At 49.5% G+C, this 20129-nt stretch overlaps 7 protein-coding genes across 7 annotated transcripts; 3 read left to right on the top strand and 4 right to left on the bottom strand.

Moving 5' to 3' along the window:
- The first annotated feature begins 599 nt into the window (after positions 1-599).
- V8C40DRAFT_259451 (Zn(II)2Cys6 transcription factor domain-containing protein) lies at positions 600-3999 on the top strand. The gene is made up of 3 exons (XM_083218974.1): positions 600-704; positions 755-1199; positions 1348-3999. Exons 2-3 carry the CDS (start codon positions 1140-1142, stop codon positions 3364-3366), a joined length of 2079 nt encoding a protein of 692 aa, XP_083067033.1. The 5' UTR covers positions 600-704; positions 755-1139; the 3' UTR covers positions 3367-3999.
- Positions 3647-5799, bottom strand: V8C40DRAFT_259450 (PPIL2 family peptidylprolyl isomerase). Its single transcript, XM_083218973.1, has 3 exons — positions 5625-5799; positions 4347-5544; positions 3647-4290 (listed from the first exon to the last, which is right to left on the bottom strand). The coding sequence occupies exons 1-3, from the start codon at positions 5649-5651 to the stop codon at positions 3764-3766; spliced, it is 1752 nt and encodes a 583-aa protein (XP_083067032.1). The 5' UTR covers positions 5652-5799; the 3' UTR covers positions 3647-3763.
- Positions 5800-6041: 242 nt separating this feature from the next.
- Positions 6042-8710, top strand: V8C40DRAFT_259448 (lung seven transmembrane receptor-domain-containing protein). The gene is made up of 7 exons (XM_083218972.1): positions 6042-6490; positions 6558-6591; positions 6656-6822; positions 6882-7245; positions 7308-7382; positions 7439-7684; positions 7740-8710. Exons 1-7 carry the CDS (start codon positions 6419-6421, stop codon positions 8423-8425), a joined length of 1644 nt encoding a protein of 547 aa, XP_083067031.1. The 5' UTR covers positions 6042-6418; the 3' UTR covers positions 8426-8710.
- V8C40DRAFT_284850 (S-adenosyl-L-methionine-dependent methyltransferase) lies at positions 8633-10532 on the bottom strand (the record flags this gene model as incomplete). Its single annotated transcript, XM_083222237.1, has 5 exons — positions 8633-9625; positions 9700-9904; positions 9970-10239; positions 10314-10380; positions 10465-10532. The coding sequence occupies 5 exons, from the start codon at positions 10530-10532 to the stop codon at positions 8748-8750; spliced, it is 1488 nt and encodes a 495-aa protein (XP_083067030.1). The 3' UTR covers positions 8633-8747.
- A 554-nt stretch (positions 10533-11086) lies between these two features.
- On the bottom strand, positions 11087-14660 carry V8C40DRAFT_259444 (uncharacterized protein). Its single transcript, XM_083218971.1, has 5 exons — positions 13225-14660; positions 12345-13172; positions 11916-12279; positions 11220-11867; positions 11087-11156 (listed from the first exon to the last, which is right to left on the bottom strand). Exons 1-5 carry the CDS (start codon positions 14442-14444, stop codon positions 11133-11135), a joined length of 3084 nt encoding a protein of 1027 aa, XP_083067029.1. The 5' UTR covers positions 14445-14660; the 3' UTR covers positions 11087-11132.
- An 88-nt stretch (positions 14661-14748) lies between these two features.
- On the top strand, positions 14749-17643 carry V8C40DRAFT_259442 (S8/S53 family peptidase). Its single transcript, XM_083218970.1, has 4 exons — positions 14749-15071; positions 15143-15561; positions 15615-16941; positions 16996-17643. Exons 1-4 carry the CDS (start codon positions 14856-14858, stop codon positions 17608-17610), a joined length of 2577 nt encoding a protein of 858 aa, XP_083067028.1. The 5' UTR covers positions 14749-14855; the 3' UTR covers positions 17611-17643.
- Positions 17307-18752, bottom strand: V8C40DRAFT_154889 (uncharacterized protein). Its single transcript, XM_083211358.1, has one exon. The coding sequence runs from the start codon at positions 18497-18499 to the stop codon at positions 17639-17641; it is 861 nt and encodes a 286-aa protein (XP_083067027.1). The 5' UTR covers positions 18500-18752; the 3' UTR covers positions 17307-17638.
- Between the last annotated feature and the right edge of the window lie 1377 nt (positions 18753-20129).

Raw genomic sequence — 20129 nt, 5'->3', positions numbered from 1 at the left:
TTACCCTGCAGCAGCACCCTGTGGGTAGAAGTGTTTCTCTGTCCAGGTTGATTGACATGCCGGTGACATTCCCGTGCTGTAGCATGCCCTGTCAAAACGGACTGGATCGGAGTAAGCAGCAATAGATTGGTTGATGCCTGCCAAGCCGGAAGCATAACGAAAACCACCTCCCTAGTACATGTTAGTTGGCCGTAGCACAACGCGAGGGGCTCTCAGCGATGTTGTATTGCATTTGCATCTGATGCTACGTGGACGCTTGAGCTTTGTTCCAGATACTGCTGTATTCCCAACAGTGACACGACTGTCTTGTACTGTACACTGCCCTTTTCCCCCCTCACATTGCGTTGCACATTTACATGCTGTATGTGTTGTTAGCCCAAAGCCTGTCTGGTGTTTGTTTGTGAAGGATTGTTTTGCTTGGTAATAGACATCCCATCCATTGCTGTTTTGCTAACGGGGTACCGCATCCCGCCTGTGGCTTCTGGGCGTCCGGGCTAGTACCTGCCTAAGCACTGCTCCAGCACTTCCCCATCCCGCCCCCCACCAAACCAAGTTCGCCGGCTCGTTGATTGATTGATTGATTGATTACTGTGCAGCAACATCCATCCCATATAAGTTCAAGGTTACCGGCTAGACAATTTCCTGGGCCAAGCACAATCTCCACCTTCTCGTAACCGCAAGCTAAAGCAACCAAATTCGACTTGGTACGAGCATTAGCATTGCGAGCACTAGCACAACGGCTGACGAGCTGCAGCGGGTGACACAGGCAGGACGTGAAGCTTCCTGGCTTTGGGCCCCTTGGCGCCAGCAAAAAAGGCGCGCGACAGATTGTGAGAGAGAGAAGAGGCAGAGACGAGAGAGAAAGAGAGAGAGAGGAGGGGCTGAGAGTGTATGGAACAGCACCAGCCAAGCGACGGAATCCCGGAGGCATTTTATCTTGGACCGTCGCGGTGGCATCGCGACTGAAGGCCTTTTGACTTTTGACTGCTGCTCCACCAACAGAACAGAACAGAGTAGGGCGAGCAAGTGACAACACACCAAGAGACTTGAGAGAAGAAGAAAAGACAAGAGCACGAAAGTGAAAGAGATCGAGAGAGAGCATCAGCGAGAGAGACAACTGATTCAGCAGCATCGACATCATGGTCTACTGCGGCAAGCCCTCCAAGGGCTGCTCCAACTGCCGAGAGCGCAAGATCCGAGTAGGTTTGCCTTGGCTACAGCCTCTGTTCCTCTCCTCTGTTTCTTGACCCTGGGAGCCTCACCCCTTGAAGCTTCATCTTCATCATGCAATCCAGTGTGGCGTTTCCGTATGATTACTTACGCTTCTTCTCTTCCTCCCACCTGTAGTGCGATCAGAAAGACCCCGGCTGCGGCCAATGCACCAAGCGCCAGATTGAATGCCCCGGCTATCGCAACATCGTCGATCTCATGTTTCGCGACGAGAGCAACCATGTGATTAAAAAGGCAACCACCGCGAAGCCGCGCATCAAGAAGCTGAAACATGGCGTCCGGGCCGCTCCGAAGCTAGACGCGGCGCCTCTACCTCTAGGACCGCCACCACCATCTCCGTCGGCGGGCGTCCTGGTTTTGCGCGACAGCCCGCGGCCCTCAAAGGTTCTGAGCCCCTTCAAGTCTCGTCCCAAGAACGGGCCTCTTCTGTCGGTGCTGCTGGCCGGCTCCGGTGACCATGGCGACGGCTACGACGACTACGACTCGTGGCAGACCAACTCGTATCCCTACGAGTACGAACGCATCGTCCGTCGCGGCCATGGTGACGACGACGACGACAATGGCGATGATAGCTTCGAATATGACGACGATGACGACATGCTGGTACATATCCCTTATGCGCCGTCCATTTCTCTCCAGGAGCGCGGCACTGCCTTCTTTTTCTCGCGCTATGTCGCCACCGACCATGGCTGCTATCAAAACTACGACTTCATCTACGATATCTGGAAGCCACCCAGCATGAACCGCGTGAGGGGCCCAGACGCACCCCCAATCAAGAGGGCAGATGCTCTCATATCCGCTGGCATGACGGCCGTCGGCCTGGTTGGCCTGTCCAAAATCACAGGCGATCGCGAGACAATGACGCGTGCTCAGCAGAGCTATGGTGCCGCTCTCCAGCTGGCCAACGCAGCTCTCCGGAACCCGGGTGAAGCTGTTGAGGACAGCACAATGCTGGGCGTCCTCATTCTCGGCACATACGAGTTCATCTCTGGGCACACGCCGCAGACGTTGCACGCTTGGCAGGAACACATTAACGGCGCCGCCACTCTTGCTACTATGAGAGGCCAAGCACAGTTTCGAACAAAGGCCGGTGTCAGAATGTTCCTCATGCTATGTCATTCCGTCCTTATCAGCTGCATCCAGAGCGGCCTGCCCATGCCAAAGTCCATTGTGGACCTGCGTAACGAGCTGAGCCATGTGGCAGACAGCAAGCGGCCGGCATGGCGTGTCATTGATCCCTTATACAGGGCCCTTCAGATCCGACACGACATCAAGCACCGACGAATCACCGGTGTGGACGAAATCGTTGGCAGTCTTGTTGAGATTGAAGAAGACTTTGAAAAGCTCATCAATGGACTGCCGCCGTCTTGGCGCTATCAGAACGTCAGGCTGACCAGATCCAACCCGGCCATCATGGGCCGTACGTGCCATGTCTATCCCGGGCTCACTCAGGCTACGGCTTGGAACGCTGTGCGGACCATGAGGATGCTCGTTCAGGAGACGATCCTGGAGCAGTTGTGCCACAGTGTCGAGGATCCCACCACTCTTCCTGTGCACCACCAGATGCTGTTGGTCAAGGCCATGAGAATGCTGCGCATGCTCGGTGAGGCTGTCGTTGGGAGCGTGCCCCAGCACTTTGGCATCGTGAGCTCCCGCGACGTAAAGTACACCAAGACCAAGGAGGCTCAGCCTACCGTTACCGCTCAGAACCAGTCGTCGACCATTCTGGCGACCCCGTCGCTCTTGCCACCCGCCTCTGATCGAGACGAGAGCAAATCTCCTGTTCCCGCCTGGCCACGGGAGAGCGTAGCCACGCGCCCGACGCTGCTCGACCCAACACAGTCCGAGTTGGACAATGGTCGAGGCTGCGACTCGGAGAGGTTCTTGACGCTGGCTACGGCGAGTAACACCATCATCTGGCCGCTGTACACGCTCGGCCTGTCGTCATCTTGCACCCATGAGACGAGCGCCTACATTGTCGATAGACTCATGTCCATCTATCGCGAGACGGGCTTGGAGCAGGCCCGAGTTGTGGCTGGCATGATGCAAAACAAGGTCGAGTCGTTGACTTGGGCCAGCATTCCTACAACCCGTTTGCCGTCATTGCCTGATGACGCTTTGCCACTGGTGGTATAGAAAAGTCCTTTTCCCTTCTTTTACACTTCTTCTTTGACCACTTTGGACTATGACTTCGTTGGATATACTTGGCTACTTTCATCTTCTCTCTTTTCATTTTCTTTTTTTTGGGTATGAAGAATGCTGACCTGTGGCCCATCATTTGGACTATCTTTCCCCCTTTCTTTTCCAACTTGTTTTTGAGCGATGGATATGATGCCTTTGAACCATTCTTTTCTTCTTTCTATTTTCTTTACAGCAGCCATTTAGCTATGACTTCTTTCTTTCAATTTATCTCTCTCATATCGGCAGCGTTTTTTCATATAGTCACAGTTGTATTACATTATCATTTATTCTACTAGATAGACAAAATCTCGCTGTCGCTGTAGCAGTTGAATGTCATTTCCCCCTTCTTTTTTTACCAACTATCAAAGTTTCCAAATCCGCCTGCTTTCATCTTCTTGCGCGGCTGTGTCTCCCACGTATCCACGTCGTCTGCATCGCCGGCGCCTCCTCTTTTACTACTACTTGACCCTCCTTGATCCATTGCGCTCGCGTCCAGATACTTGCCGATGCTCTGCTTCGCATCGGGCTTGGCAAACGTGCCGTCGCCGCGAAGTCGTTTGCCCGTCCACGTCGTCTTGTCGTCCTCTGTACCGCCCTGAAGGCGAATCTCCTCTTGCTGCTTGTCGAGGCGCTCTTTCTCCTTCTTCTGGGCCTGGAATTCTTCAAAGGGGTCTACGAAGACGACGATGTCCTTGATGACGATTTTGTTGAGGGGGCGGTTGGAGCCGTCAGTGGGGACGTCTTCCATCTTGGCGAGGACGTCGAGGCCGGATTCTACGCGGCCGAAGATTGTGTGTTTGCGGTCTAGGTGGGGGGTTGGTTTGTAGGTGATGAAGAATTGGCTCGAGTTTGTGTTTTTGCCCTTGTTGGCCATGGAGACTGTTTTTTTGTTTATTAGTCTAATTGGAGGAGTAAATGGAAGTGTTGGAACTTACCGGTGCCTCGTGCGTCATGTGTTAGAGGGCCATCAAACTCGTCGTTAAAATTCTTGCCCCAGATACTCGTGCCCCCCTTGCCTGTGCCCGTAGGATCACCACCTTGGATCATAAAATTGGGAATGTTTCGATGAAATGCCACGCCTTTGTAGTAGCCCGTTTGAGCAAGCCTGATAAAGTTCCATACCGCCTTGGGCGCCGTCTCGGTTTGCAGCTCGATGGTGAGGTTGCCCAGGTTGGTCTCTATCCTGGCATAGCCCTTGGTCTTGACGCGCTTCGGCTTGAGCATAAACTCTTCGTCCGTTAGCAGCGCTCTTTCTCCGCTCGTTTCGGGCGTCAAGCCAGTGCTGGTGAAGCTGGCGGCGGCCTTGCCAGTAGTGTATGCTGCGGCGTTTGCAGCAACCTTTCGGTCCTGTATCATGGGTTGCCGGACAGCAGCGGCAGAGCCCGACTGCCTCGATTTTTCTAGCGCGCCTGAGCTTTTGTTGACGTCGCCGCCGGCTTCTCTCGCCTTGCGCGCCTTTTCTACCGCGGCCTTGGCCTTGAGAACTTTGTCGCCCATGCTACCCAGTGCTCCGGCGTTGATGTATCCGGCCTTGCGCTCCTCTTGCTGCTCCCTTGTCAATTGCGCCTGTTCGCCATCTTGTAGGTATTTGAATTGATCGAGATTCCGGCTCGCCATGTTCTGGGGGTCTTGAAGGGTGATGATGTCGGCGCGCGTAAAGGGCTGATCGTCGACCAAATCCAGCCACGACTTGGCCTTGATGTTCATGCGCTCGACAGTATCCCAGGCAAAGACATTGGCATAATTGCCATGTCGAATGGCGACGATGTGCGTGTTGTCGGTGAAGACCTTATACGTAACGGGATCGATCAGATCGCCTTTGCCGTCGCTCAGGCCAGCGCCGAGCGAGTCCGCCTCTGCATTCCTGGCAAAGTTGAGGCGGATCAGGTCCTTCTTCTGCAGGGGCTCGGCATTGACGGGGTTCTGGTTCGGGTGCTTCTCGAGCCAGGCGCTGATGACTTCGACGTCGAAGACGGTGCCGTCGGGGGTGCAGACGGGGTTCTTGAAGGGCTGGAGGCTCGCGGCGCAGAAGTTAAAGGGGAGTTTGCGGAAGGGGATGTTTTGTGCGGAGCGGGCGCCGGCTCCTACGCTGGCGGAGTAGGCGTCCGAAGAGGACCATTCGGAATGAGTGATCTGGGGGAGAGTGAATATGTTAGTTGAGTTGAGGGCGCATCGCGTAGAGCAGAGAGATGGGGAGTTGAACAGCAACTTACATAGAGCTTGTCGGTGCCTTTTCCCATGGCTTAAGAACAGCTGATTTGAAGGAAGAAAGATGAAAGACAAGAGAAGGAATTGAATAGAATATGCAGCCGAAATCACAATGGTTTCTATGCAAAGGGGTATCGTATCGTATCGTCTGGTAAGTAGGATTATGTATGGCCTGCAAAAATGACGGATGACGATGGGCTCGAGAAATAACAGTTGAATCAATTCCTTATCGTTATCAGTACAGCACTACCAGTCCGGTACCAACCTGCTACAAACAGGTACCGAGATCCCCGAGCTACCCTGGCAAAAGCTACTTTAGCGGGCTGCGTAATTGGCCTTACGTACCACCCAATGGCCCGCATCTTCAGGTACACCGTGCGCGCTTCAATCCCGAAAGCTGCCACCTCGACAGGTCCAGAATCCCGTGGTTTCGTATCCAGTTACTTCCTGCAACTTCGTAATGCTTTAGTGCAGCTCGACGACTGCAAGAGCTCCAGCATTCTGATCTTCTATTTTCAACCTCTTCCGCAGCAACAATTGCCTGTCGTTTCTTCTGACTGTCTCGAAGCCACGACAAAAAACACATCCGACCAGCTGCGCTTTGTTCTGTCTGGTGCCGCGCAATTTGGTCGCTGAATAAACAGTCCAGTCCCGACGATCGCTGAATCCGATCCCGAACCCTCGCCATCGTCGAGCCGCTTCTGCTGCCTTGGATCTCCTGGATCCCCTGGATTGAAGCTCCGGCTGCTCATCACTGAATCTTAGCTGCTCCTGCGCTGCGCCTAGATCCGTCGCCAGCATGAGGCCTCTTCTCGGGCTTCTCGCCCTGGGCATGTCGCTCTGGACCGCCCAGGCGCTTGAGGTTCCCATGGTATGCGCGCCAAGTGCTGGACGCCCGTAAGGGGGTGGCATTGGCTAACCAGTCCTTTTCTCTGCAGAACCAAAAGGAAGACTCTCGCCAGTACTGTACAGGTATGCAACATGTCCATGGCTCTTGGACTCATCCCGTATCCCTGTGGGCTAATAAATGCTCTAGGAATGTACAGTCGCACGTCTTGGGGCGGGCCGGTTGATCCGTTTATTCTCGTCAAGTTTCTCAACAACACTGCCCCTCAAGGCGACGACCCTATTGCGAGTCTGGTTATTTTCGAGTGGAGAGATGCCGATTTTGTGGGAATCCCGGATCCAGACATTCAAGCCACTGTAAAGCACTCCAGCACCTATATCTGGCCTGTCTCCTGATTGCTAACGACGACGACTAGCGACTTGCGCTCTGTGACGAAGGCATGATTAAGAATGGCGTTTGTAACTCGACCGACAAGGGCGAATTCGTTCTGGCTCCGAATGCGACTGAGGCATCCAACTTGTTGATCCTGAGCAAGGCTGTCCATCTCAATAACCCGACCCCGATCAACTACCCCATCAAGAAGACTGGATACTACTGCGTCATCACAGAGGGCTTCAACATTGATAAGTACAACGCCGTGGTTGAGTTCCGAAATGCCTACGGAGAGCTGCCGGCAACCCAAATCCCGAAGCTCCCCTTCTACGGTGGAATGTCTATCCTATACGCCCTGGTAACCGTCTTTTGGGCTTTTCTTTACTTTCAACACCGACATGATATCCGTGAGTGCTGGACACTGCCTTGAATTATACACGCTTCACTTGCTAACCGAGTCCTGCTGTAGTTGCGGTGCAAAACTACATTACGGCCATTCTCATCTTTTTGGCAATTGAAATGCTCCTGACCTGGGGCTTCTATGGTATGACACTCTATACATTGCACAGGTTCTCATCCTATTCTGACCATCTCATATAGATTTCCAAAATCACCACGGAACTGCCAATGTCGGAAGCAAGGTCTATCTCATCGTCGTTGCTATTCTCAACGCGGCTCGAAACTCCTTCTCCTTCTTCCTGCTTCTCATTGTTTGCATGGGATACGGTGTTGTCAAGCCTACGCTTGGCCGCACGATGATTTACGTTAGATGGCTTGCTGCCGCACACTTTGTGTTTGGCATTGTCTACGCAGTCACAAGTTTACTGGTATCACCAGAGAGTGCTGGTAAGTTGAGAATTTATCTACCTCTCTTTCCCAGATTACTAAGAGATGTGAATAGGGCCCTATGTGCTTCTTATCGTCCTTCCGCTAGCCGGAACTTTGACTGCCTTTTATGTCTGGACACTCAACTCGCTCAACTTTACTCTCAAAGATCTGCGTGAACGCAAGCAGCATGTCAAAGAAGGCATGTACAAGAAGCTGTGGTGGGCTATCCTCATCAGTGTCTTGGTCATCTTTGCCTTTTTCTTCTTCAACAGTTTCACCTTTGCATCTGTTGGCGACCCCGATTTTGTTCCCTTCCACTGGAAGACTAGATGGTTCATCCTTGATGGCTGGCTCAACATTGTTTATTTTGCTGATGTTGCTTGGGTCGCATATCTCTGGAGACCAACAGTCAACAACCGCCGCTTCGCCATGAGTGACGAAATTGCGCAAGACGATGACGGCAACTTTGAGATAGGAGACATTGGTATGCCTGACGACTCGGATGATGAAGAGGCGCAGATTGGAAAGCCCGTGCCTGGCTTCGGGCAGGAGAGCGGCTTGACAGGCGCTGGGCCGACACAAGCCAGCACCAGCAGAGCCGTGCCTGGCGGGTCATCACAAGCTGCCGGTCGCGGCATTCCACGGGAGTCGCTCGAGGGAGAGACGATATTCGCGGTTGGCGAAGAGGGTGACAGGGCATCAGACAGCGAGGCTGACAGTGACGACGAGGATGCCAAGCTTGTACACAAGAAACTGTGAGGAAGGGGGACGATGAGTCTTTTGAAACTGCTTGGCTGTAGAATGGAACGGAATAGGCTTTTCGGAGTTTATGACTTTGGGTTTTCGTAACAAACGCTGTTTATTTTGTGTAGAATAGAAAATTATTGACAAAGCATGAGGAATGGATGAGGCGCCTTTTTTGTGAACATGGCTGGTTCTAATAATCATCACACTTGTTTAACAAGATGCACAACGTATAGGGGGGGAGCCTGCAAGCCAGAAAGGGAACTGCACTTGGATATATATATGGTCACAGCGAGCTAGTACTTATCATACATGTACACATCGAACCCGCGAAATTTTAAGCCTCCGTTACATCACCTCCGAATCCAACTGGGCGGCGACGGCCGTCGTTCTCGGGTAATATCGCGAGCGCCTTGTACACTTTGCCCATGCCGCTAGGCCCACGATCCACAAGACGTTTCCAGGCCTTTTCAATATCGCTGGCCTTGGACGGGGAAACGCCGGGCACCTTACTGAGGGCCTCTGCGCGCTGGCGGATACCCATGAGCTCGAGGAAGTCGGCCTGGGAGATGGGCCCGTGGACCTCAACGCCGTCGCTGGCGAGGGTGGCAGCCTCTGCGATGGCGTGGAAGTCGACGTCGGCGCTGAGATCGACGAGCCCCGGGGCGGAAAAGGGGCTGACGAGGCGGTGCTGGCGGATGCCGCGGAGGGAGTTGATGGGCACCGTGTCGGCGGTGCCGTAGTCGAGGATGAGGGCGGCGCCGCTGGGGGAGGCCTTTGGGTGGGCGCGGGAGCCGCCGATGCGGGCGGCGAAGTCGGCGGCGTAGAGGGAGGCGTCGGGGCAGATTTCGATGACAGAGCCGGGGGTCTGCTTAAGGCGGCGGTAGCGGGTGGAAGATTCGGGGAGGACGCGGGAGTGTCTGGTGGTGGCGGAGGAGAGGACCAGCTGGAACTCGGGGGGAGGCTCGTGTTGCTGGGACTTTGGGGTGCCGAGGTCTGCGTGGGTTGCGCCGGGGGGTGTGATGGAGACCATCATCTCGCGCCATTCCATAGTTGGCGGTGCGGGATCGGGAGCTGGTGATGTATCGTCTGGTTGAGGAGAGGAAGAGGCGGACGGAGAGGGTTTTGGAGCGGCTGCTGCGGCGGATTGGAAGGTGTGGATGGGAAGAGCGTCGAAGAATTCGTGAGCTACGATGAAGGGAGTCTTGTCTGGCTCTGTATCATGGGTAGAAAGATGATATGATTAGCCTCATGTTAAGTAGTGAGCTGTTGTAGGAATTGTTCTTTACCTATGGGGATGGACTTGATTGTCTCGGTCCAGACAATCGGTGCTGAGCCGTATTTGCTGGAGCTGTGGTATCCGGCTTTAGATTCAGTAGAGGGCGCATCGGGGCCGCAGAGGAGCTTCTTTTGTGTCTCTCTCAGCTCCCGGCTGGCCTCGACCATGAAGACGTTTTCAATGCTGTTGGCCATGGCCGGAAAGCGCTGGATAGTCTATCGAGGGAGTGTCCGTCAGTATATGAGAGGTAACGGAGGAGTAAAGAGTTGTGAAGGCTTACACGAAGCATGTCGTCCATGAGGGTGCCTCGGCCGGGGCCAATCTCGATGAGCTGGACGCCCTTGCTGGGCCTGCCTTGGCTCATCCATTCGGCGATGAACCAGATGCCGAGAAGCTCGCCAAAGATCTGGGAGATTTCGGGAGAAGTGACAAAGTCTCCTTTGGTGCCAAACTGGTCACGGCCTTCGCCAACGGCTCCGGTGTAGTAGCCTCCCAAGTCACCGGTCAGGCACATGCGCATGTAACTAGCCAAGGGGACGGAGCCGGTAGTCTGTAAGAGGAAGAGTTGGTTAGCTATGACGACTGTGATGGTGAGTTGAGAGTTGTATCGTGAGAGTGACATACGGATATAGCTTCGTAGAGCTGTTTGGCCAATGGAGTGGACCATTTCCTCTCTTCTACATGGCGAGAGCTAGTTGATGAAAAACATCGAAGTGCGCATATTGATGGCCTTGTTATATGGGTGTATGAAACTGAGTGTGCGTGTGCTTGTGACAGCAGCCGCCGTCTTGCGAAATGTGCAGCTCTGGGGAGAGAAGCCGTGGCGGCAACGACGGGCCTCATTGTGGCGCCAGCCAAAGTCCAATTGCAATTTTTATTGTTTCATTCAACAGTGGATGAGTGAGTGAAGAAGCAATGAAGTAGCTGTTCAAGGCAAACTGCAGTGCAATGCAATGAGTTGTGAAAATGAAGATGAAGGTGAATGAATAATTCGAGGCTTGTCGTTGGCTCAGAGAAAACCGGAGCTTTTTTTTCTCCCGAATGCGCCGTCCGTGTCTCTCTTCCCAGGTGCTAAAGCTCGGAGCTAGCAGTTACAGCTATTACAGCACTAAAGCTGCCTGTAGCAAAACTACACCTGAGTTGGCTAGAGGCGGCGATAAGATAAAGCTCCAGGACTTCGACACAAGAGGGTCGCAAGTTTCGGAGGATTAGCAAGGTTTTCTTGCTTGTTCAATTATTCAATTTTCCCAAAGACGCGCCAGCTAAACTTATCCAGAGTCGCTCACCATCTAAACTGATTTCCCTTTTAGAACGACACTACACTACTCCATATGTCTCCGGGAGTATCGCACATATATCACTTATAGAGACTAATAGAACTTGTATACTACTCTTCGGCACAACTTGATTGACAGATCTAGAAACAAATAGTATTTTTTAGTTCTACCTGTAGTAATGATACCCGGCCTGTGACAGATGCTGCAGATTAGTAACCATGACTATGCCGAGTGGATTGATTGTTGGACTTGCCTTGAGACCACTGAGCAACTCGCGTAGTTTTGCGCAAGATTCCTCGAGCTCAGAGGTGAAGGACGTGCCGTCAAACTCGTAATCAAACATTTCGAGACTTGGGTTATTGCTTCCCTCCAAAGCCATAATTTCAAACATCTTTTTCATGGCGGACCTCCCTTTAAGAGGAATCCATTGATTGTCATTACCCTTATCCCCGCCGTCAACATCCTCCTTATTCATACCCCATTTTTCAGCTAACCTATCGAGATAGAGCAAGAGGCCTGCAGTTCCGGCTGCGACTGCAGTTGCAAAAGAGCTACCGTTATAAGTTTTCTCTGCGGGTAAATCCTCTTTATTGGTACTTAAAGAGATTGGCCCGCCTGGGAAGAGGAAATCGATATCTTTTTGGTGAACTTGAAAGGATTTGTCACTGGTCTGTGTTGACGCCCCTATTCGGATGCATTTTCCCGACTCTCCAGGCCATGTCTGTGGCGAAATGCCTCCCTGGTCACTGGCCGATGAAACCATGATTATACCTTTGCCGCCTTTATCAGCCCTAGCGAGGGCATTTTCGAGCCTATTCTGCTCTTCTGCGTTCTTAATGTTCTCTATCGTCCAACTCATACACATGACATCTACATTCTGATCAGTGGCCCATTCTACCGCCTATGTATCGTCAGTAGGGATATCTCCTAATTGATACCACAAACCTACTTCAGCTGCAGATTCCGTTGTTATAAATCTAGATCCCATAGGCGTCGTTGTCTCATCCAATCGGCAGATGTAGAGTTTGACTTTCGGGCACATTGCGCAAACGAGCATTGCCACTAGGGAACCGTGGTTCAGTGACTTCGATGTTATATAATAAGGGTGGTACAGCGCGTTTCCCGTGTTTCCCGTCCAAGTGACAGGACAAAATGAAATACCGGCATTAATCTTCCCATCAAAAGCATCTAGCGAAGCATCTATACCGTTATCAATGATGGCGATCTTAACAGGAGGCACTTTGGTGATTCGGTCATTAATATATGATATAAGTAAGCGGAACCTGCTTGACTTCTCAAACCACCGAGGATATCTTAACACTGTGTTAGTGACCATTCCTAATAAGATAGATAGCAGCCCGGAAACTGTGTTACTAACATGATTTTGACGTTATTGATTTCTGTGTCGAAATCCTTCATGTAGCTCTCTTTCTTGTCGGTGTTGTCTTCTGTTCTCTCGTCCTGGATACCTTCGGTAGAAGCAATGCTATCTTGGATAGAATCAATGCTGTAAACTTCGTTCTCCGACTCACTTTCATTGAAGTAGTCGCTTGATCTTGAGTCTCGCTTGAGCACCTCTAGGGAATCTTGAGCAGAGTTAATGTTAAAAAAGCCATTCTCGCTCTCTTTGAAGTAGTCGTTTGTCGGACGAGTTTCTTCCACTTGAACTCTATCACAATTCCTGAGATTGAGTTCCATTCTGTTGATTTCCATGTCCTTATCTTGTTGGTCGTTGAACCATCGGCGCATTGGCGACTCATCATCACCGAGAGTCTCCAGCTCGCAGGTCCAAACATGCTGAGAGACTACATCTGGACCCCAATCGGCCCAAGGCAGAGAGTATAGAGAGAAATCATGGATGCAACCAAGAACATGTTGGACAAACTCTGGCACATGCTCAGGGCCGGTCGAATCGCATAGGGGGCAACGATTTACGCCTATAGTTGTGACGCCTGACCAGGATATGGTAGTCTGGATAAAGTCAAGAGATGCTGATTCAGCATGCTCCCTCTCGATGTGCGTCACCAAACCTTCCATACCTGAAAAGACCATATTAGAGCCCTCACAGAGTAGACAGACACGGCACGGTCGATGCTCTCTCTTAAAATGTTTCTCCCAATCGAGGACTGTGGTATAGGTGGTGAGGGGTGTTGAGCAATCCGGGAGAATACACGTATATGGGGATATATCCTCAGAAAGATGCTTCCTATCTTGATATCAGTATTCATCATCTGCCAAGTAGGGCTTGGGAGTGATACTTCCATAGATCTCTGTTACTGCCAAACTCTGCTGGTAGAGCTTGGCAGCAGCACGGACATTTGAACATTGTTGCGTCTTGGGGTAAATTGGGTGCTTTGGGATATTGAGTTGCAGCTGTTAGTGCCGTAATGGCCGTCATAGCAGGCTGCGAAGCCGTCTTTCCGGCTTTTGCAACCTGAAAAATGCCCTGAGCAGTTGATGCCTTGGTCTCTGGGAGAGTAGAGGCAGGCGGAATGTGTTTCTGACCAGGGTCTCCAGTTGGGTTTATTTTTGCATCCGCTTGTGAAATAGGCGTCATATTGGGAAGTTGAGCAGTCTCATTACCTAGTTCTTTTCTTGTTTTGGCAGCGATTTCCAGTTTATCACTTTGGTAAGCCTTTAACTTTTTCGAATGCTGTTGTGCCCGTAAGAAGCGGTTTCTTCTGCGCAAATTCACTTCTATGAGACGTTGCTGAGTGTCGGATAGCTTGAGCTCTTTTGAAATATCAATGCGCTCTTGAGCTGATGTATCCCCTTGAGTTTCTTTAGCGAACTCGATCCCGAAATTATTTGCAGTATATTGTCGCAAGCACATGATCCTCAAAAAAGCTCTCAGGTCGTCATGTTCTTCAGGTTTGAACCTACCGTCGGCCCGCGCAAGACGTGATCGAATGCCAGTTTTTCTAATTGCAACGCCTATTAGGGCCAAGTTCTCGAGGGACGAGTCCACGTTGTTGGTGGCTACAGCTATATTGGATTGCGCCTCCGCACAATTGATACACTCAGCAAGGAAATCCTTGAGCATAGTTAAGATACTCTGGACTAGAATTAGGTCATCTGGCCTGAATTCGAAGCGAGAATCAAGTGATGCCCTGGACGTAGAGAGAGCGCCAACGCTGTCAACAAAGAGGTTGAAGTCGGCGAAACGATTCTCTGCCCACTGGTGGTCCATGAGGCCCTCATAGCGCATACAGACTTCGAAAGCTGACACGCATTCTCGACTGAGCTCCGCAATGGACGGGAGTGTGAGAGCTTCTGTTGGTTCTATGTTTGAGTCTGAAGAGGCAACTTCCACTTGCCCCTCCCTGACTAATTCCCGAGATGCAGGCTGCACAGTTGCTTCTGTGAGTTCAGGGACCCAAGATTTGTAGCTGCTAATCAGCGACTCTATTAAGCCCTGAGAGTCATCCTTGTTCGTGCTGGACTTCGGCAACGGACTTCCTCCACTTCTCGGGTCCATGGTGATATTAGATTTATAACAGAGCAACGAGTTAATGAGCCTTAGTAGGTTGAAGAGGGTGAGATTGCGCACATGGATGCGTGCATTCAATGGTTCATGTGGGCAATCTTTTCATCAAAAAAAGAGAGAGAAAAAAGGACAGCAACCGATCTTACCCTATGCGGGGATTCAGAACGTGCTTGTACATGGCGTCTACCATCCATGGATGTTCCTGGACATAGAAAATATCGAATTTGGGGCGATAGGATCTACCAACGAGTTACCAATAAAGTATCGGTTCTCACGGGACGGGCCGGCGGACGTGATGCTAACTTGCAGCTCTATTTCCGGAGCGGGGAAGCTGAAGAAGGCAATGCAGTACTTCAACACTATGAATATGCCCAACTTGAGGAATATAGGCAAATTCGGCCCATGGATTCAATTTCTACAAGTTACCAAATTATACTCGGGACAGGCCACTTGGCCTTGGAGCACGGCAGGAACCAAAAATCACAAGATGCCGGCTCGTTGGGAACCAGGTTGATACTCATCTCGAAGGAGCTAGAAATCATGAATCCCGATGTCCCTATCAGCGACGACGTACCAGAGCTAGAGAAGGTGACCAAGAAGCTGAAATCAATCTTACAGGTGCGATGTCTCAACACCTCATAGCACTTTGAGTTCCCCTCTTGCTCTAACAAAAGAGTTTGTATCTGCAGGTTACTTCATACCCCTCAAACAAAGCTCAAGTCGATCGAGCCCGGTACAACTTGGCGAAATTTTTCAAGTTTTCGAACTATAATGAGAGACAAGAGCTTTTGGAAAATTGCGACGCTCTATTAAAGGGCTTAGAGGTCCACGAAAGCCCAACACATATATTGGCCCATCCGCCGAACACTCAGAAAATAGAGTATACTATGGCCATAAAAAAGAAGCTGTTCTCAGGCCTTCGAAAGCAGTCTATGTGCGATTCTTGTCTAGGAATAAATGCAAGCCAAGACAGTCCTCGCTGGCATCAAACACGACTACTATTGAAACAGAAGCCACGAGAGGACAATTGTGAGACTATAGACTTCAACATTGTCGTCGCGCGAATTCCTCAAGAGCGCTGGCAAGATATTGGCCTCAGTGTGCCACGGTAAGACCTGTTTGTTACACGCTGCCATGTAATAGGTCCTGACGCCATGATAGCAGGGAAAATTCAGTGAAATTTGCAGGGGAAGATACACCCCACAACAGCTCAAGCCATTTACAAGCCTCAGGTCTAGGCCAAGGGTTTTTTTGTCACATCTTGAGTACACAAATATTTGCTCGGATCTGTTTCAACTTCCATAATGGACACTTCTTCCCTCAGCCTGATGGCCAGGCATTAGAGCAGCGACCTTGCCCAGGCTTTGGTATTACCCTCAGGAGAGTTCTTGAACGACATACTCTTCAACTCAAAGACAAGATAATATTAGCACACTTAACAGCACAGGCGCTGTGGCAGTTCTATGATACAGAGTTGCTGTATCGCAAATGGAACAGCGACTGCATCTTATTCTTACCCGAACAGCATAAGGGCGTCCTTCGAATTCCAATCAAGCCTTATGTGTCAGTTCAGTTTGAGATCTCTGAAGAGAACATAGACGAGTACTTACCTGAGAACTCGCTTGTACATCGCTACCCACGGATTCTCGCATTTGGTATAATGTTAATTGAGATTGGGCTAGGGAGATCGCTACAGCTTCAGCAGTGGGATGATCTTGTCACTCAGGTCAATGCTGATTTTGATGCGGCTTCTCAAGGGCTGGATGAGCTAAAGGAAACCTCTTGGGCGAATTTCTCAAACAAGGCTGTTTTCATACAGGCGATTGTCAACTGTCTTACCAGCAACATTTATAGGCAGGTGGATCTCACAACTGCAACTGTTCCGAGTTCGGCTGGACATCGAGATGGTCGAGCATCTTGGCAAATTGACCAAATACGCAGAGTTTTTTACGACAGGGTTGTCTGGCCCTTACAATGGCTAGCTGAAGTTGGATTTCATGGTGACCAAAGCACCAGCTACTTATGTGAAAGCCAGAGTTCACCACAAACCTCCCCCTCTATATCTACTCAGAAAGATCTCGATGAAGATATCCGATTTTCATCAGTAGAGTTTCATGGGGGCAATCCAATCGATCCAAACAATTGGCTCAATGGCCTAAAGGCTATAAATAAAGCGATATATCCGAAATTGCAGAACTTAGTTGTTGATGGACAGGGCGTCCGTGTTGGTGAAAGAGGCATTCGTGTTGCCATTTTAGACACAGGATATGATCCGAAGGCTCCACTGTTGACAGGCAAGGCTGCTGCAAAATGCTTCAAGGGATGGAAAGATTTTATCTCTGGTTCGGATGTACCAGTTGACTCCTTTGGTCACGGCACATTCATGGCAACTCTCCTCATTCATTCTGCGCCAATATCAGAAGTATATGTTGCTCGCATAGCAGAAAGTACCAACAATCTGCTACAAAGCTCATCCCACGTTGCGCAGGTAGTTAATCCTTTGCTAAATTTATTTCTATAATGCAATTCTGACGCCAGCTAGGGCATTCGATGGGCGGCATTCGAGCAAAACGTAGATGTCATCTCCATGTCATTCGGATTCCCAGCTTCAGATAACGAGGCGTACAAACAAATCTCCGAAGCGATCGAGGAGGTGAAGATGAAACGAGATGGAAAAATTATATTTCTCGCCAGTGCTGGAAATTCAGGCGTCTATGAAGATGAAACATTCCCAGCGACGCACCCATCAGTCATCTCAATCCGTGCCACTAACAGCTTGGGAACGTTCATGAACACTAATCCAAGAAATAAGAGCGAAAGTTCTGTCGTATTTGGCGCCGTCGGTGATGACATACCACCGGATTTACAGCAGTTCCGCCCAGAGGTTTCTCTGCCAGGGACCTCGGCGGCGACGGCAGTTGCAGCTGGTATTGCAGCTATAATGCTAGGTTATGTACTGATTCTTCCTCAGTTGGTGAAGATTGAGACCAACGAACATATTATGAGGCGGTTGTGGACGACAGAGGGAATGAGGAATATGTTTATGAAAATGTCAGATGACATGGGGGAACGGCGGAGGTTCATCAACCCGTCTAAATTTTTTCTCAACAAATCAAATTCCCATAGCAGGTACTGTGCTATATATGATTGCCTATAGACTAGGTACATCTTAACCATAGGTTATTCTAGGTTTCCAATTCCTCAGGTGGTGAAAACGAGATGCATATGTCTTGTCCGACGCTGTGTTGCACCAAATCCGAATTATCCTCTTCTGGATCTTCGAGCAGGTCCTCTAGCAGCACATCTCCCAATTCCATCTCTATATCTTCATCCCCAATTCCCGACATGAATGACGTCCTGTGCGAGAAAATCTCTGACTCTCTGTTTTCGTCCTTCTTCTCACGTATGATATTGAGTCTGTAAGCGAAAATGATCCCCGGCGCCGTCTCCCATGAGTCAATATTGTCCTTGTTTCTCTCACCATGAACGTCCACACCGACCTCCACCGGGACCGTGCTCGCCACGCTTCCGCCTCCAGCGACACCTCCACCCCGTGTGTAGCCCCTTTCCATCGTTACCGTCATGCCAGTCTTGACTACTCGGAGCCCCGATACTATGTAAACGGGGCGCTTACCAAAAAGCCCAGAATTCATGTATTGACGGACTGTTGGCTGGCTCACGATGGCTTTGAGAGCCTCTGGAGTCAAAGATCTCTTGAACTGATGGATTTCGTGATCAGACGAGCCATATTCAAGCTTATCACGGCTTTTTAGCTCGATACGCATGGATGCCGAGGCGAAATCGAGAAATTTGGCCCATATGCCACCGCCACCAGAGCTGCTGAGGCTACGGGAGTGCGTGTGGTTCTTCTCAGGCACGATCTCGATGGAAGGGAGGCTGAAGTTGAGGTCTGCAAGAGCAAGGGTCTCGGGCTCCAGTAAAACCAGTGTCGGTCGCCTGAAGTCTTTAATCACTGCTCCTAGCCGGATGATGCCGTCAGGGGTGAAGGTTGTCCCCGGCGGAAGGAACCACGTTTTCGCAGTCATTGAAAGTGAATATTGGACGAGACTCACGAGAGGGTGAATCTTTCAGTTTACTTTGAAGCTTTTTTCTTTCTTTTAAAAAAAAGGAGAGGAAAAAAAAGAAAGAGAAAAAAAGAAGAAGAATGGAAAGAAACTTAATACATGCTCAGATGTGATGTATTTTCAAGCTTGAAAGGTATTCCGTTCCATGGCCTCTTCCCCTCCTCCTCACTCCCTTAATGCATCTCACAGCCTCGTCGTCAGGGTGGCATTTATAAAGCGCATTTACCCCGCACCTTGGTGTTGGGCTTTGCATTCTGATTTGCTTCATTGGCAATCGTGTCACCAAAACGGAGTGCACTGCGAGTACGTTATCTCATCCTGGTGACTCCACGGCTAACTGGGCAAATATTCTACATTCACTAGGCAGATTGGCGGAGATGGCTCGGAGTATTGTGTTTGGACAAGAGAGGCCTTTGGAGCTGGTACCTAAATTTCTCGATATCACCATGGCTTTCCTGCTTGAGAAGCATGGCTGCCGAGGCGAACTGGAGAAGTTGGCGAGATGGAGATGTTCAGCCCACATCTCCCCGCAGTCTAGAGCCGCCAAGGCTGCGGGAGTACGTATTGGTTCTTGTCGAAAAAGATGCCAATCGAGGGAATGTTGACTTTGGGGTCTGTGATAGCATTGAAGTTGTTTCCCTTCTCGAGTGTACTGCGGGTTCTGGACGATCTTAAGCACATGTAGTGGCGTCCATTTTCCAAAGCGCATGTACTTTCTATACACATACTGTAACAGACAACAGATACACACACTTATGTCACTCACCTATCCTAGGCTTAGACTGCTCTTGGGCTCAAAATAGCCGCGGGTTTCTGGGGGCATTGGAATAATGAAGCAGCCAACAATGAGACCGAAGTCGACTTTGCCCAATCGCGGCCCATGAGGTTTTCGTGACGCGTACAAATATCAAAAGCCGACTTGGATTGTCGACATAACTCTATACCAGACGAGGAGAAAGGGGGGCTTCCGTCGGCTTTCTGTGCGAGTTGTAAGAGACGGCTTCTACTTGCCACTCCTCAACACATTCCAGAAGCAGAAGCTGTACGCTTTCAAAGTATTATTCTTTTTTAATTTAATTATTTATAAATTATTTATAATTATTATTTCTTATCACAACCCAGCTCTTAAGGTCGCAATAATAAGCCAATAGGTTAGCTAGACTAAATTAACTTTAATCCTTTAACTAATTAGGAAAAGATTAAAATATAACTTTTTAATTTAATAATAAATTAATAAGTCCTTTATTAATCTAAGGAAAGATTAATATTTTATTTATTAATTTAATTTAGGTTAATTAAATATATAAGTTTACTTTATATTACTTATTAAAATACTTAAATAATTAATTATTATTAATATAATAATATTTAAATTAAATATTTAAATATTTTTTTTTATAATTAATAATAAAATTATTTATTTACTAACTTAATTACTTTACTAATATAAATTATAAAACTATTTTAAGGTTTATTTTTTAAAAATAATTAATTTATAGTATTTATAAAACTTAGTTTATTATATAATAATAACTTTTATTTAAATAATTACTTTAAACCTATAGGTAATAAAATATTAAAAACTTAGTAG

This window comes from Trichoderma camerunense (genome assembly GCF_050948025.1).
Source record: "Trichoderma camerunense strain CBS 138272 chromosome Unknown V8C40scaffold_36, whole genome shotgun sequence".
Lineage (NCBI taxonomy): Eukaryota > Fungi > Ascomycota > Sordariomycetes > Hypocreales > Hypocreaceae > Trichoderma > Trichoderma camerunense.
The sequence above is the reverse complement of the archived record's forward strand: the minus strand, read 5'-3'. Positions and strand labels throughout refer to the sequence as shown.

Coding starts and splice junctions, on each gene's coding strand:
- V8C40DRAFT_259451 (XM_083218974.1), top strand. CDS start 1,140: ATGGTCTACTGCGGCAAGCCCTCCAAGGGCTGCTCCAACTGCCGAGAG. Junction 1,200..1,347: donor GCCGAGAGCGCAAGATCCGA/GTAGGTTTGCCT, acceptor TCCCACCTGTAG/TGCGATCAGAAAGACCCCGG.
- V8C40DRAFT_259450 (XM_083218973.1), bottom strand. CDS start 5,651: ATGGGAAAAGGCACCGACAAGCTCTAT. Junction 5,545..5,624: donor AAGGCACCGACAAGCTCTAT/GTAAGTTGCTGT, acceptor ACTCTCCCCCAG/ATCACTCATTCCGAATGGTC. Junction 4,291..4,346: donor ACATGACGCACGAGGCACCG/GTAAGTTCCAAC, acceptor ACAAAAAAACAG/TCTCCATGGCCAACAAGGGC.
- V8C40DRAFT_259448 (XM_083218972.1), top strand. CDS start 6,419: ATGAGGCCTCTTCTCGGGCTTCTCGCCCTGGGCATGTCGCTCTGGACC. Junction 6,823..6,881: donor ATCCAGACATTCAAGCCACT/GTAAAGCACTCC, acceptor GACGACGACTAG/CGACTTGCGCTCTGTGACGA. Junction 7,246..7,307: donor TCAACACCGACATGATATCC/GTGAGTGCTGGA, acceptor GTCCTGCTGTAG/TTGCGGTGCAAAACTACATT.
- V8C40DRAFT_259444 (XM_083218971.1), bottom strand. CDS start 14,444: ATGGACCCGAGAAGTGGAGGAAGTCCGTTGCCGAAGTCCAGCACGAAC. Junction 13,173..13,224: donor AGTAACAGAGATCTATGGAA/GTATCACTCCCA, acceptor ATATCAAGATAG/GAAGCATCTTTCTGAGGATA. Junction 12,280..12,344: donor ATCAATAACGTCAAAATCAT/GTTAGTAACACA, acceptor CACAGTGTTAAG/ATATCCTCGGTGGTTTGAGA.
- V8C40DRAFT_259442 (XM_083218970.1), top strand. CDS start 14,856: ATGGATTCAATTTCTACAAGTTACCAAATTATACTCGGGACAGGCCAC. Junction 15,562..15,614: donor ATTGGCCTCAGTGTGCCACG/GTAAGACCTGTT, acceptor ACGCCATGATAG/CAGGGAAAATTCAGTGAAAT. Junction 16,942..16,995: donor GCTCATCCCACGTTGCGCAG/GTAGTTAATCCT, acceptor GACGCCAGCTAG/GGCATTCGATGGGCGGCATT.
- V8C40DRAFT_154889 (XM_083211358.1), bottom strand. CDS start 18,499: ATGACTGCGAAAACGTGGTTCCTTCCGCCGGGGACAACCTTCACCCCT.